The following is a 13,852-nucleotide window of genomic DNA, read 5'->3' as shown; positions in this document are numbered from 1 at the left end:
TCCCAGTGCCCAAATTGCTCTGCAGCTCTGTCAGCCAGGCCATGGAAAGAGCTCCTTGCGTGACTGGACCCCTGGTCCTGCCAGAACGGCTGGTTTTGGGATGCTCTCCCCTGCAGCTGTGGTCCACCAAACAAGCCCAGGTTACCAAGTGCTTCTCCCGGCTGCTTGGTCCTCCCCATTATTTGCCGTGCTGTCAGCCGAGTTTGTACCAACAGCAGTTTTACATCACGCTAGGATGTCCCCTGGCTGCGCTCGGTGGCCTTGGGACCTGCCAGGCAGCTGAGTCCTCACTTGAGTGCGTTTCATCGGTACCGTACAGCGCTAAATTTTTAATCAGAAAGTCACACAGTGCTAAGTCAAATGCCTTGCAAAAGTCTATTATTTCTTTGCAGTTACCTTTATCTGCCAAAATTGTAATCTCATCAAAGAATAAAATCAGGTTTGTTTGACAAGGCCTATTTTCCACAAAATGATGTTGACTGGCATTAATTATGTTCCTGTCGTTTAATTCTTTATTAATGGAATCTCATATCAGCTTTTTCCATTATTTCAGCCATGATTGGTGTCAAGCCAACTGGTCGGTAATTGCTCAGGTTGCTTTGCTCGCCGAGCTGCACCCCCACGTTCGCCTTTTGGTCTGCTGGAGCTTCCCTCCTCTTCCCAGATGGATGAAATTTTGGTGTCCATTCTCCCTGGCCAGATGATCTGGGGTCATGGGGTGCTCTTGTACTGCCAAAGATGGCTTATGCAGAGGTTGTCCCCCCGGCCACCATCCTTGGGGCCAGGTGGCCAAGGAGATCTCCCATCCTTGTCTCCACTCACTAGGTTTTTTCCCTCCTGTTTTCTCCATCCTGCTGAGGAGGAGGGGGCTGAGAACAACTGGGTAGGGAGAACTGGAAGCCAGCCGTGGTCAACCCACCACACCAGACTTCAAATGCGCTCAGAGGCGTCATGAAGAAGCCCAAAGTGATCTGAGGAGTTTCTTATGGGACTGAAATGAGGCTCCGAGGGTGGTAACTGTCCCTTACTTTCAGAGCAGTAGAAGTCATCTTGCTCCAGGAGCAGCGTGAAGTTCACAAACGGGACACTTGGCTCCCATGCAGCAACTTTGGAGGGTCTGGGTTGCCTCTTGGGTGCAGTCAGGAAGAGATGTGCAACTGCATGCCCTTGAGGGATGGCTGAGTAAGGGTGCTGTTGATGGGGGTACTTAAGATGCTGCAGAATGTGGTTTCGAATGTGATTTGGCAGAAGGTAGTGATGGATTTGTCTGGGCATCTCTCATGCTTTCTAGGTGCGTGGGCTCCACGTATGCCAAGAAGGTCAGCACTTGATGCAACTGTGGTGTTTAAAACAAACCCCAGGTCTGTGTCTGGCTCCAGGCCCTACAAAATCCCTCAGCCTCGAGGCACCTATGGGCATCACATCCACGCTCTTGGTCTTGGGATGTTTGCTTTTAACCTGGAAATGTTGTTGTATCTACTGGTGAAGCCCCTTGGCAGAGGAGAGTGTGCAGGGAAGGCTGTAGGTTCCTCCGCCATCTCTAGTGCCTGAGATGGCCGTGCTTCTGCTGAGCTAGCGTGACCTTCTCTTTTGATAAGGGTGAGGGAGGAGAGGAGCTGAGGTACCGTTTATCTGTGCTAGAGAGCATGGTGGGACCATGCACAGCTTGACTCCTCTTGCTTCTGTATAAATGTTTGAAGCATTGTAGCACCATGGGAAAACAGTTCAGGGATGACCTAAAGGAGGAAGGCAGAAGAGTTGAATATTTTCAGGATTTCTTCCTCTCTGTCTCATTTCACTAATGATTTCTTTCCTCTCCATCTCTCGCAGGTTCCTCAGTGACTCAACTGCTGGCCCGGGACCTGGACAACGACCCGCTGGTCTTCGGCGTGGTGGGGGAGGAGGCCAGCCGCTTCTTCGCAGTGGAGAGTGTGACCGGTGTTGTCTGGCTTAGGCAGCCCTTGGACAGAGAGGTAACGCCGCTTGTTGCTGAGAGCATCCTCTACTGGTGGGGGGCGTGGGAATCTCCGATAAATTGTGGCTCTCCACCTTCTGTGGTAGCCGAGATGCAGCCTGGGTGTTGCCTCATTCCTGAAGCGAGGAGGCAGGGATGGCACAGGATCTTGGTCGGACTGGGAAAATACCATAGGGCTTGGTGGGAAAGGAGCCCGCACCCATCAACTGGTGCATCAACAGGGGTTCAACGTCAGCAATACGTCGAAGAGGGTGAAGACAGACACATGCATAGCGTGGTATGGATGTGGGAAAGGTGTAAATGGCAATTTATGGTGGAAGAAGCAGGATGGCATGGGAGGGAAGGGATGGAGGTGGGCAAGGAAATTTTTTACAATGCAGGTGGTGGGGCACGGTCCCAGGTTGCCCTGAGAGGTGGTGAACGCCCCACCCCTGGAAACATTCCAGGCCAGGTTGGACGGGGCTCTGAGCAGCCTGATCTGGTTGGGGATGTCCCTGCTTCTTGCAGGGGGGTTGGGCTGGATGGGCTTTGAATGTCCCTTCCAGCCTAAACCATTCTGTGATTCTAAGCATTCTGGGAGCAGAGAACTCTGGCCTGGATGCACATGGTTGAAAAGGCAGGGGAGAGAGAAAGCCACCCAAGAAAAGTGAGAGATCAGTTTTTGTACAACAGAGGACGAGGAGAGACTTGAAAAGGGAGAGGGAGTCAGAGTAAGGTAAATGATGCAGAAAAAGGGAAAGTGGAAAAAAAGAGAAAGGAGCAAATGCATAGAGGCAAAACAATCTTTAAAAGATTTTTCGCTCTCATGAAGATTAGAAGGAAAACAGGTTTAAAGAAAAAAACAAAACCACAAACCCTGAGTCTAAAACCAGTATGTACTGAAATTAAGGGTGGAAACAGAAATTAGCATGCGGCAGCTTTCTCTGGGTTTTTTTTTTTATTTTTATTTTTTTTTTTACACCTAGTTTTTAAAACTTAAATGTTGAACAGGTTGTTTCTTCTCCCCTGCTTTTTTTTTTCTTCGCCACCGCTGTGTCCCTCGTGGTGGGAAACGGAGGTGAAAGGCGCTGACGCGGCAGGCTGGGGTGTCACGAGGAGCAGAGGCTCTCCTCTCCATCCGGATTTCAGCTCTTTGTTCTGCCTGCAAACGTTGCCCCGAGGCAGGAGCTAGGAGAGGCTTTCTTGGGTTGAATTCCCCAGCTGTTTGGATGGGGGACCGATGTGGGGTCAGGAGGGGTCCACGCTCTGGTGAGCTGTTCTCCGAGATGAACTGCAACCCTGGTGCCAGCAGTGCTTCTGGTTTGGGCACCAGTGGCTGCTGGCTGGCCCCGAGCTGATCTTATTAGGAATAAATCAACCAAATCTGCAGCGCAGAGCTGTTTCAAGCTTGCTTTCCAGCCTTCCCAAAGCATTGCGCAGGGAACATCAAGCAGTTCAGGAGGGACAGGGGCGCTGGGGATGGGAAGGGATGCTGGAGGAGGAAGGGGTTGCTGGGAATGGGGGAACCGAAACACCGGATGAAGTGCAGCTACCAGGTAGGTGTGGTGGTCCAAGTCCTGCTGTCCGTCCCTGAGTGATTCCTTGGTGAAATGTGAGCGAAACGATTGCTGGTGGAAAAGAAAGGTTGGGAAGAGAAGGTCTGCCTCCACTACCGATATCCCCCCACCCTGACACCAAACCAACCCCCTCTCCCCTGCTTGTCCCTCGCCCCAGCACCAGTGGCTTTAATACATTGCAATTTCAGACCAAGCTGTTAATTTCATTAAATTTGTAATTTCGGATTTTTTTGAACTGGCTTATGGGTTTTCAGCCAGTTCATACGACAGACCCCAGGCTTATCCCAGTGTTCCCAGCTCTGCCATATCCTAAGAACTGTTGCATGGCAGGTAGAGATGGGAAAGCAGCAGCAGTAGGATTTAGATGTCCTCAGTGAGACCACGTCGTATTGTCGTCTCGAACACAAGCTAATTGCACAGCTCTTTCTTTGGACTTGCTTCTCTCTTTTTGCATCGTCTCCGCATCTTGCAGCTGGAGATGGTGCCAGGTCGCAGTGCACCGTGGGTGGAAAACTGCTTTTCTTTGCCTTGCACTTGTTCCCTTCGCCACCACACCAGGCCACCTGCGGCACCGGGTGGGCACGCAAAGGGAGCTGGGGCTCGCTGGCAGGCTGAGGAAAGTTAAACGGTGGGCTCCTCTCGTCTACTTCAGCCCCGTTGTCTGTTTAAAGAGCTTGGTTGCTAGTCAAGGAGTTGGTTCCTCAGTCCCCGCGTCCTCCTGACCCGGAGCAGCACAGCTCTCTGTGCCTGTGAAATACACCGGAGTCCCGCTGGCGTTAATATTTCTCAGTATTTTATCCTCCACGTAGGTAATTGCACTCAAGCGCCCCTTCTTTTCTTGAAAGTCCTGAAAGCGTTTTGCATGTAATAATATTGGCTAAAAGTCCCAAGCCTGCCATCTGCAGATAAACACTACAGTATCTTTAATTATATGTTGGTTGATTTTTTTTTTTTTTTTTTTTTTCTTTCCTCCTCCTTCCCTTTCAGACAAAGTCAGAATTCACGGTTGAATTTTCCGTCAGCGACAGCGAAGGGGTAAGTGCGACTTCTCATTTCATGGTCTGTGGCACGGGCGGAGGGGAGTGGGGAGGATGAGCGTGAGTCGCCGGGAGACCTTCTGCATCGTCCTGGGGAGTGGGACCACCCCCGGTCATCGCTTGCCGAAAGCCAAAGTCAGAAAGCACAGCCCCAAGCTTGCCTTAGGGCTTAAATCCGCCCGTAAAGCTGATGCCCACTCCTCAGCGTTGTCCTTGTGGCCGCAGGTGATCAAAGGGACGGTCAACATCCAAGTGGGAGACGTGAACGACAACGCCCCGCGGTTCCACAACCAGCCCTACAGCGTCCGCATCCCGGAGGTAGGGATCGCCGTGGCCTGGTTTCTGACTCTTCCCTCGGTGGCCGCGCTTGCTGCCTGGTTGCTGCTGCAGAGCTGCCCGAGGGCCACCGAAATACAGGGCTGTCCTCCTGCCCCAGACCCTCACTGGGGCTAAAGGGAGGATTAAACCTCTGGAAGTTGTTGTTGCCTGAAAACACGCAGAAGCAAAGTGATGGTGTTTGGGTGTTGAGGGGTGGCAGAAGAGGAAGTTTGGAGCTCAGAGTCTTTGCAGCCTTGGTGTGACGTCTTTCCCGTGACAAACGTGAAGTTTGAAAATAGCTGTAAATGGGAATCTGTTTCTTTTTCTCTTCCCTTGAGCTGGGGAGGATGTGCAGCTCTTGTCGCAGAGGTGACTTGAGGCAGGACTAAGTGTTGCTCCAAAAGCCTGATTTCTGGTGGGGTCCTGCCCAAAGGCTTCTACCCTTGCTGGTGGTTTCCTTTAACACCTCCGGACTTGTCCTGTGATGTCCTAGGAATCAAGTAGGTAGGAAGGGACTGCAGAAGACCATCTGACCCAAGCTCCTACTAAAACAGAGAGAATTTTCGTGTTTGATAGGGGCTGTATCCAGCCAAGTGTTGAATATCTCCAAGGACAGAGTTTCCACAACCTTTTGCAGTGCTGGCCGTTGCAAAGGAGGTGACACCCAGTCGTACTGTCAGGGAGAGCTTCTGCACCTAGAGCTAAGCTCGGAAGAAATATGCTGAGAACTGATAGATCTGATGTGAATTTTGGCTTTAAATATGAGTGAAAGGTGGTTGATGGTGCTAGGAGGACAAGGTTGAGGTATTAAATTTGAAATAGGGAATTAGTAGCACATTTAGTCTGCAGAAGCGGAGGCTGAGGGGAGACCTCATTGCTCTCTACAACTGCCTGAAAGGAGGGTGTAGGGAGGAGGGTGTTGGTCTCTTCTCCCAAGTAACTAGTGATAGGACGAGAGGAGATGGCCTCAAGTTGCATCAGGGGAGGCTTAGATGGGATATTTGGAAAAATTTCTTCACCGAAAGAGTGGTCGAGCGTTGGACCAGGCTGCCCAGGGAAGTGGTGGAGTCACCATCCCTGGAGGCGTTCAAAGAACGTGTAGATGTGGCACTTCAGTGAGCACGGTGGTGTTGGGTTGACAGTTGGACTGGATGATCTTGGAGATCTCTTCCAGCCTTAAAGATTCTATGATTCTATGTCCTCCAGTGGAGGAAACCTCTCCCTCTTGCGCTCTTGTGCCAGGGCAGAGCCTGTTTTTCCCCAGAGCACGTGTGGATGAGGTCATGTGCCTCTGTGTGCGTGAAATCAAGCGGTCTTCGGTAACTGAGAGGTACAAGCGATTGTGTTACAACCATTTATTTAATATGCTGGCTGCTGATGCCCTGCCGTGCTGGGCTTTGATCTTTCCCTGTTCCTCTGCTGCGAGGATGAGGTTTCTTCATCAGGTTGCTTGTGATGTGTGAGCCAGGAGTTTTAGTCTCATCTTTGAGCTAAGTCATCTGAAACCTCCCTTTGAAAATGACGCTGGGTCAGAGTCCTTTCTTCTCCTCCTCTTTAAAGCACGAGTGGTGCAGAAATGACTTGGAGGAAGCTGTGCAAGCGGCTTCTTGCTCTCGCCTTTCCACTTGCACCTCTGGAAGCTGATGGGTGGCCGCCTTGCCTTGCTGCCGCTCCTCCCGGAGATGATACGTTTGCAGAGGTCTGCAAAGCAAAAAGGAATGTCAGGAGAACAATAGTGTCCTCTTCCCCACCCTCAGATACACCTCTGGTTTTGCTGTTGATGGCACCGCAGAGCCTACCTCTTGCATGTCACACTGCTTTGCACACAAGCGGTGGTTTTGGCTGGGAGGGATTTCGAGGACGGTCTAATTGTTTGGGGTATAGTAAGCACAGTGCTTTCCCTGGTGCACCCGCTCTACCACTTGGCCTTCCAAGTCGTGCTTTTCTGGAGCATGGCCTGATCCAGTTACAAGGCATCATGTGCCAGTTTCCAGTTTCTATCTGTGATCTTTAACCAAGGGCACGGATTGGAGATAATGAGCCACAAACTCGTTGCTCAGCCAATGTCCTGGAAGCACATCTGTTCTTCTGCCAGGGAGATGGTGTTTCCTTGTCAGGCACTGTGACAGCAAGGGTTGGGGTCCCACCACCTAAGGAGGGACCCTCCAAGGGTCTGTGGGAGATGAGAGTGGTGAAATCACTCTGTGTGCTGGCATGGCTCTTGAGGAAGAGATGCCCTCTTGCTTTGAGAGCTTCACTGGGCCACAGGTTGTTCCCATCCCAAAGCGTGAAAGCTGGAGGTGATGTGGAATGGAGATGTGCCTTCAGAAGCTGAGGCCACCAGAGCCAGGGGACACCTTGGATGCAGTCAAGGCTGGGGAACTAGTCATGGTAGGGGATGACAGCATGCCCCTGGTCACACCCATGCTCCAGACAGCTCAGGCCAGGGTGAACAGCGAGGGCATCGGTGGCAAAATCCATCTCAAAGACCACCCAGCCCAAGCTGAAGGGCCTACAGCTAAAGAATAAGTAAGGGCTGGAGCTTGGGGATGGGGAGGAGGTGAGCAGAAGTGCTGGTGCGGCTTTGCATAGGCTGGCTCTGCGCAGAATTGGCAGCTAATGAGGGTTTTTCTCTTTTTAATTTGGAGATAAATGGGTGTATCGATTTGCAGTTGTCCTAGCTAATGGAGCAGCAACAGCAAGGCTATTTAAACCTCCCCGCTATTGTGTGGCACCGGGGAAGTCAAAAGAAGAGTGCGCATAAATAAATGGAACATGAAGTAAACTGACCTTTAAAAACAATACTGTCTCTAAATACCCTTCCCGGTGTTTTACACACTCCGCTTGATTTGAGAAGGGGAATTTATTTGGGCCTGGGCTGTGGACTGCCATTCCTCTGGTGCGTGGGGAGCAGGGAGAGGATGCCCAGTTTCACTGCGGGTTCCTCTGCGTTGCGGCGGCTCCGAATACCCAGACCGATGATGCCACCGGTCCTCCGCGCTCGTAGTGTCTTAATCACATCCCTGGCACCTGCCTGGAATAGCTGAGCGAGGGCCGGCGTGCCAGGAGGGGGACGTTACTCCCGCGTAATCGTCCGTCCCGTCTGGGCGAGGGCACCCCGTGATTTGCTTGTCGAAAGGCAATGAGGCGGCGCGGACGCTTGCAAGGCGGTAAAGAAAAAAGGGGAATCCTGCTAGAATTGGCAACTTAATTCACCAAGCTGGCCTCGACAGAGCTCATTAAGTTCTCATGTATTCATTTCAGGCTAATGGCTGTCATGCTGACTGCTGTTTGATTTGCTGTAATAGACTTTTACAGCTCTCCGGTTTGCGAGGACGCGTGTGCCTGTCGCTGTGCCCCGTGGTGCTGCCGTAGTACATTAGTTAGCCGCTCGTGTGCTTGCTACTCTGACCTTCATGGTTGGTTCTCTTCTTGGACGTATCCCTTGCGCTTCACCTCTTGCATGTGCTCTCCCCCCCCCACCCCCCCTTCTCATCCTCACCCAGCCCCAGGGTACCACGTTTCTGGGAGTCTCAGGGTTTGGCTTCTAAACTGGGAGAGATACGTTACTGAGCCTGCAGCAGGCTGCTGTGGCGATGCCTTGGTTTCCGACAAGTCCGATCTGCTTTACCAAATCTGTTTTTCCGTTTGACTGGATCTGTGGGAAACTCGGTCTCGTCGAATGGCCACGGCTCAGCGGGTTTACGTGAAGCGAGCCAGTGAGGTGTTGCCAATCCCCCATGCTGGTTTTGTGGTACCTGGTGTGCTGTTGGGATCGGGGTGGACTGTTCCCATAGGTGCCTGCCCTCACCTATCCCAGCTTCCAAGCATGAGACCTTCTGGGGCATGTGGCCCTCCATATGCCTTTGAAATGCTATGCTGTCTACGGGACCACATCTTGGGTCCTGCAGAGGTTCCTCAAACATCAAGGCCGTCGTGTGATGTGGTAACCAAATCTACTAGCTTCTTCTGAAGAGCTGTTTTTCCCCATAATCCCCATCCTGAGCGTGCTGATCAAGTTCAAACCATCTGTGGCCTTCTCTTGGCCCTGGAGCAGTCAATCTTCACGTGCTGGTAGAAAAGTCACTTAATTGTTGGTTTCTTTGCCTCAGGAGGTTTCCAGTGGGGTTTTCTCTCCTTCGGTGTCATGCTCACTTCAGTCCTCTTTTTACAATTAACACACTGTAGTGATTTATAAAGTATTATGTATTTTATTGGGTTACATCTTCCAGCAGAAAGCTGTCCTCAGCCAGGCTCTGGGCCCAAGACTGCCCTTTAGCACCCCCGGCATTCACCAGGTGACAGTTGCACCACCAAAAAAAAAAAAGTATCTGGAACTCGACGGGAGATATTAATTACACCGGGGCTCTGCTTTCAAAAGGCACCCACTGCCTCTGTAACCACAACCGTCGGCACTGGGAATGCGCTCGTCTCGTCTTGAGTTCGAGCAAGCACTGGTACGAGGCAGGGCTGTGGGAAAGGACTCTAAAAAATAGGGAGGAAAGCTTCTGGGCAGCACAGGGCATCAGCTCGGCAGCTACAGGCCGGCTTGCAGGTGTCGCATCTCCTGATCTCAGCCCCAGTTTACCAATTTGTTTTAATTGGGAGGCAGGCGGACCCTTACCATCAACAGCAGTCCCTTCTGCTTGGGGAGCAGCCTTTGGGATGGAGCTTTCACAAGCTGCTGGTCACCGTTTCCATCCTTAATACGGTGATGTAGCTGAAACAGTGGCTTTTATGAAGTTTGTTTTTAATTACGCAGAAAGATGTTTGGCAGGGAAGGGGGAAGAAAAAGGAGGGGACCGTCACTGCCCTGTCCCATTACACAGCTGGGAACCAGACCATGCTAGATGATGAGCAGGGGCAGGGAGGATCAGAGAGAGCCTCAAAAGCCCTCGCTGTAATTAAAATTATTATTTTCCTTTAATGGTAATAATGTTGGTAATTACATCAGTTTCCCTGCCATGCTGCCCGGGAGTCTTCAGGGGCTCATATAATTCTATTGCCACGGCTCCCAGGCATGCCGCCACGCATACGAAGCAGGCGCGATGAGCGTGCGCTCCCACTTCAGCCCCGTTAGCCATTCCCTCGCACACTCCCGGGTACCTTTTGGGCTCGGTGTCCCCCCCCCCCCCCCCCCGCCTTTAAATAAAGAGCCTTTAAATTGAAGGAGATGATAACAGAACTGATAAGAAAGATGTTCCTGCCACGTTGCAAAATGACCTATAGTCATTGCTGGCTGCTTGCCTTCTTCATTTCTTTTTTTTTTTTTTTTTTTTTTCTTCTTTTTTTTCCTCCCCTTCTCCCCCCTCGCTGTTTTCCTTCTCTCCCTGCCCTTATGCTTCCGTATGGATTGTAGAACTGCACGAATAATTTACAGTGAATGACTTATCCACCAAACCAGCCTTCCCCTCCTTCCGCCACCTTTGCGCATGCAAAATTTGCAAGCGTACTGAACTCCTCTGCGGCATTTCGGTTGCAGGTTTATTTATTTATGGTGGTTTGTTTGTTTTTTTTTAAAAAACAAACTTCTAGAAAGGCAACAAAGTAGCAAATTATTCAAACTGTTTTTGTTAAACATTGTTTGCTAGAAGCAAGCTCGTTCTCTTTCCCGGTACGCGAGAATCTCCATCTCTCCTCCACCCCAGCATCCCATCGGCATGGCCAGTGCTGGGGTCCAAGCTCCAGTGCCCGTTGGAGAAGTGGGAGGTGAGGCTTCGACCAGTGCTCAGGGTCTCCTTTGTGTGGGTACGCGGCGATAATCTGCAGCAGGTGAAATGTGGACCAAACGTCCAAGCACCCACGTTTTTAATGGTGTGCGTCGTCGCTGGGTTTCAAAGCCAGTCTCCGTCAGAAATTAGGACAGGTTAGATCTCAGTAATATCTCTCTGGTTTCACAGAGCTGGTCGCCATACATTTGTTTTGATGCTTCCCCTTTCCAGATATATATAATTTTTTTTAATTTTTGAGCAACTTTTAATTACTTTCCAACTTTGTCCAGCAAACTTGTGGAAGCAGAGACAAGTTGTGAAGGGCGCGCCTTCCCTTCTATAGTCAGGCATACTGCCTGTCTATTAAAAAGCCATCTCTTAGTTGGAGGAGATAATGCCTTTGAGAGGGTTTCATCTGCTCCGTAATCACCAAGTAGAATATAATACGCTTCCATGAAACAGGTTGTGGTTGCATTGAGTGAGACGCGGCGTTTGGGCTAAGCGGTTTTTACAGCTGACGTTGGAGCCCTGGGATTTACATAGAAACTTTTATTTTCAAGGGATGGGGTGCTTATTAACGAGGCATCTGCGTCTGTATGGGAAGACTTTGAGGGTTCAAGTGGTGTGGCTTGAGTACAGAGGGGTCGCGTGGGGTGGGAAGGCTCGTGGAAGTGTCTCCTTGCGTGGAGGAGGCCAATGTGTGATGAAGCAGGTGCTCAGACCTGGAAGCATCCTTCTGCCTGAAGGTCACCCGTGTGCAAGCTTTTGTCGTTATTGATGGGCGTATGGTGATGCCAGATGGAGAATGTCAAAGGGTCTCCAGTGACGTCCTGGGGAGAAAGTAAGTCTCCACCTCTGGAAATCCTGTCATTTGTCTGGTGAATAGAAGACCCTGGTCCTTTAAAACACGTGCCCAAGGAGCGAAATGAGAGGCGCACCAGAAACTACTGGGGCGGAAAACTCCAAATGGCGTGGAAGTAATGCGTAAAGTGTCCTGGAGATAACAGTCATTTCCACCCGGCAAAACTTGGGCTCTTTCTGGAAGGATACTGCAGCAAGGACGGGGGCCAGCCCAAAAAATTAGAAATAGTCATGCTGTTCTGACCAGTGTAACGTTGGGGTAGACGAAGGGGAGAGGGGAAAGCAGAAAGGGGAGAAAACAGTAGATTTAGAGCTGGAAGGAAAGCTAGTGTGAGGCGGCAAGCAATTCAGTGTCTCTGCGAAGGAGCCGTCGTGCTGGGAAAATAAGGCTCCCGGAGCTACTGAAATCATCTTGGGGCAGAGGAAGGGAAAGGGTAGAGAAGCGTTCTGCAAGCCGGGAGCGCCCAGCCAGAGAGGAGAGAGGTAACTCAGCCCACATCAGTAATCATTCCTCTTGGGAGAAATGGGGACAAGGGAAAAAGATCCTCGCTCACGGTGCTCCTGAGCTGCCCTAGGACACCGGCACGCTCTCGGGTGCTCTGTGGGAGTTTCTTTTTACGGGTGCCGAGACCTGATATCTGCCCCGTCGCTTGCTGATTTTCAAAGCTCTGAGTTTATTACTCCATCCCAGACCCGTCCCTGAGATCAGGATGGTATCTGAGATCGGGATGGCTGACGCCAAGTGATGATGGCTTTTCGGGGTCCCCTTAGCCTGGTTGGCAGCAAGCAACCAGGTCGCTCAGACCAGGCACGCTTCTTCCAGAGCAGAGGTGGTGGCTCGTGGGTCCCACAGCATCTCTTACCGCTCTTTTTTTTCCAGGGGACTGGGAGCGTTGGAGCCCAGCCCTTTCAGTATAATTACACTTACACATCTGGGCAGCAGATGGCTTCAAGGTCTCTTCCTTGTCCCCGGCAGGAGGAAAGGCTCTCCGCTGCCAGGAACCGGCAGAGGAGCAAGGAGCTCGTGAACGTGACCCGCTAGCGATTAGTTTTGTTTTATCGCTCTTTCCTCTGGTCACTGTACTCTCCCAGAAGCCTAGGACGGTAACGTATTACCTCATACCAACCAGCAAAATCCGCATCCCTTCCTTCTGCATCCCGGTTTTGCTTCCCTTCTTCTCGGTACATCACCTCTCAAGGCGGCGGCAGGAGCGCGCCTGGCCGTAGAAATATTTATTAACGCGCTCAGGCACGCAGGTAGCGATGGCGAGACAGCAGAAGAGCCCTCATTAGAAGCGATCTCGCTAGAACTGAACTCCTTTTACCTGCGGAATCGTGCGGTTTGTTGTTTCCGGCTCCTTTTTTCCTGCCACCTAAATTAAGGTCATGCAGAAACGCACCCTGCCAGGGGACAGTGCCCTGGCCGCCTCCGTTTTGGGGTGCGGGCTCTTTCCCACCTGAGATCATTGAGCTCGGCAGCAGACGCGCACGCATTAGCAGCCTCGCTCGGCGCTGTGTGGCAGGTGAAGCTCGAGCTGGCAGAAGCAGCTTGCCAAAGCGTTTTGTTTTGGGTTTTTTTTTCCCAATAAAAACGCCGGTTTTAATTAAGATGGAAATATTTAGGGAAAATGTTGCCGTTTTGACTGCAAAGCTGTCAATAGCGTTTCGAAATAGCATTTGGAAAGAACAATAAAAATCACTCTTGCAATAGATTCATTCCAATTTTCTTTTTTGGAATTACATTTTGTGTTTTATTAGTTTGTAATGTGTCAGTGACAGTCATGTATAATAAGCTTTCTACTGCTGGTCATACTTTGTGATAAAATAATAGACTAAATCAGTCTCTCTATATTTTAAAAATATTTCTGTGTTAACAGCCTCAGCTTCAAACTATTTTCCTTATAAATGGAAGAAATCTATCTAGGAAGAAGTTTCAATCAGTATTAGGCAGTCATTGCTTAATTTCAACCATTAATTGCTGTTGAAACTTGAAATGGGGTTGATTTTTTTTTTTTTTTTTTTTTGTCAGTGTGAATGATGAGAAGAGCAGGAAAACTGAATATAGAGTTCAAGGGGAAAAAAAAACCTGAAAATTTTTAATTTTCAGGATTTTATTTTTTGGAAGATTTGAGAATGAGGATCAAACCCAACGCAGGTGGACGTGGGTTCAGAGAGCTGATGTTGTGCGAGAAGGCTTGGCCCTGGGGGTGAAGGGATGATGCTGGGCATCTCCAGAGATCGTCTCCACCGCCGCAATATTGCCACCAGGCCCGCTCCCTTCTGAGCAGCCGAACCGAGCAAATATGCGGTAAATGAGCTTTGCAAAATACGCTTTTGCGGTTTCCTTGCCTCCCCGCTGCCCCTTTCCCGCCTCCCGCTGCGTTTCTGCTGCTC

General features: G+C 50.6%; 1 protein-coding gene across 1 annotated transcript in view; it reads left to right on the top strand.

The window, feature by feature from the left end:
• Positions 1-13,852, top strand: part of CDH23 (cadherin related 23) — a 171,658-nt gene that overhangs the window by 29,286 nt on the left and 128,520 nt on the right. The window contains exons 3-5 of the mRNA XM_086752377.1: positions 1,831-1,973; positions 4,519-4,566; positions 4,794-4,886. Coding sequence (XP_086608503.1) covers positions 1,831-1,973; positions 4,519-4,566; positions 4,794-4,886 — 284 coding nt within the window. The remainder of the gene's footprint in view (positions 1-1,830; positions 1,974-4,518; positions 4,567-4,793; positions 4,887-13,852) is intronic.

The sequence above is a fragment of the Chlamydotis macqueenii genome, chromosome 7 (genome assembly GCF_036417535.1).
Source record: "Chlamydotis macqueenii isolate bChlMac1 chromosome 7, bChlMac1.mat, whole genome shotgun sequence".
Taxonomy (NCBI): domain Eukaryota; kingdom Metazoa; phylum Chordata; class Aves; order Otidiformes; family Otididae; genus Chlamydotis; species Chlamydotis macqueenii.
Note: the sequence above shows the minus strand (reverse complement) of the source record. Positions and strands in the feature narration are given on the sequence as shown.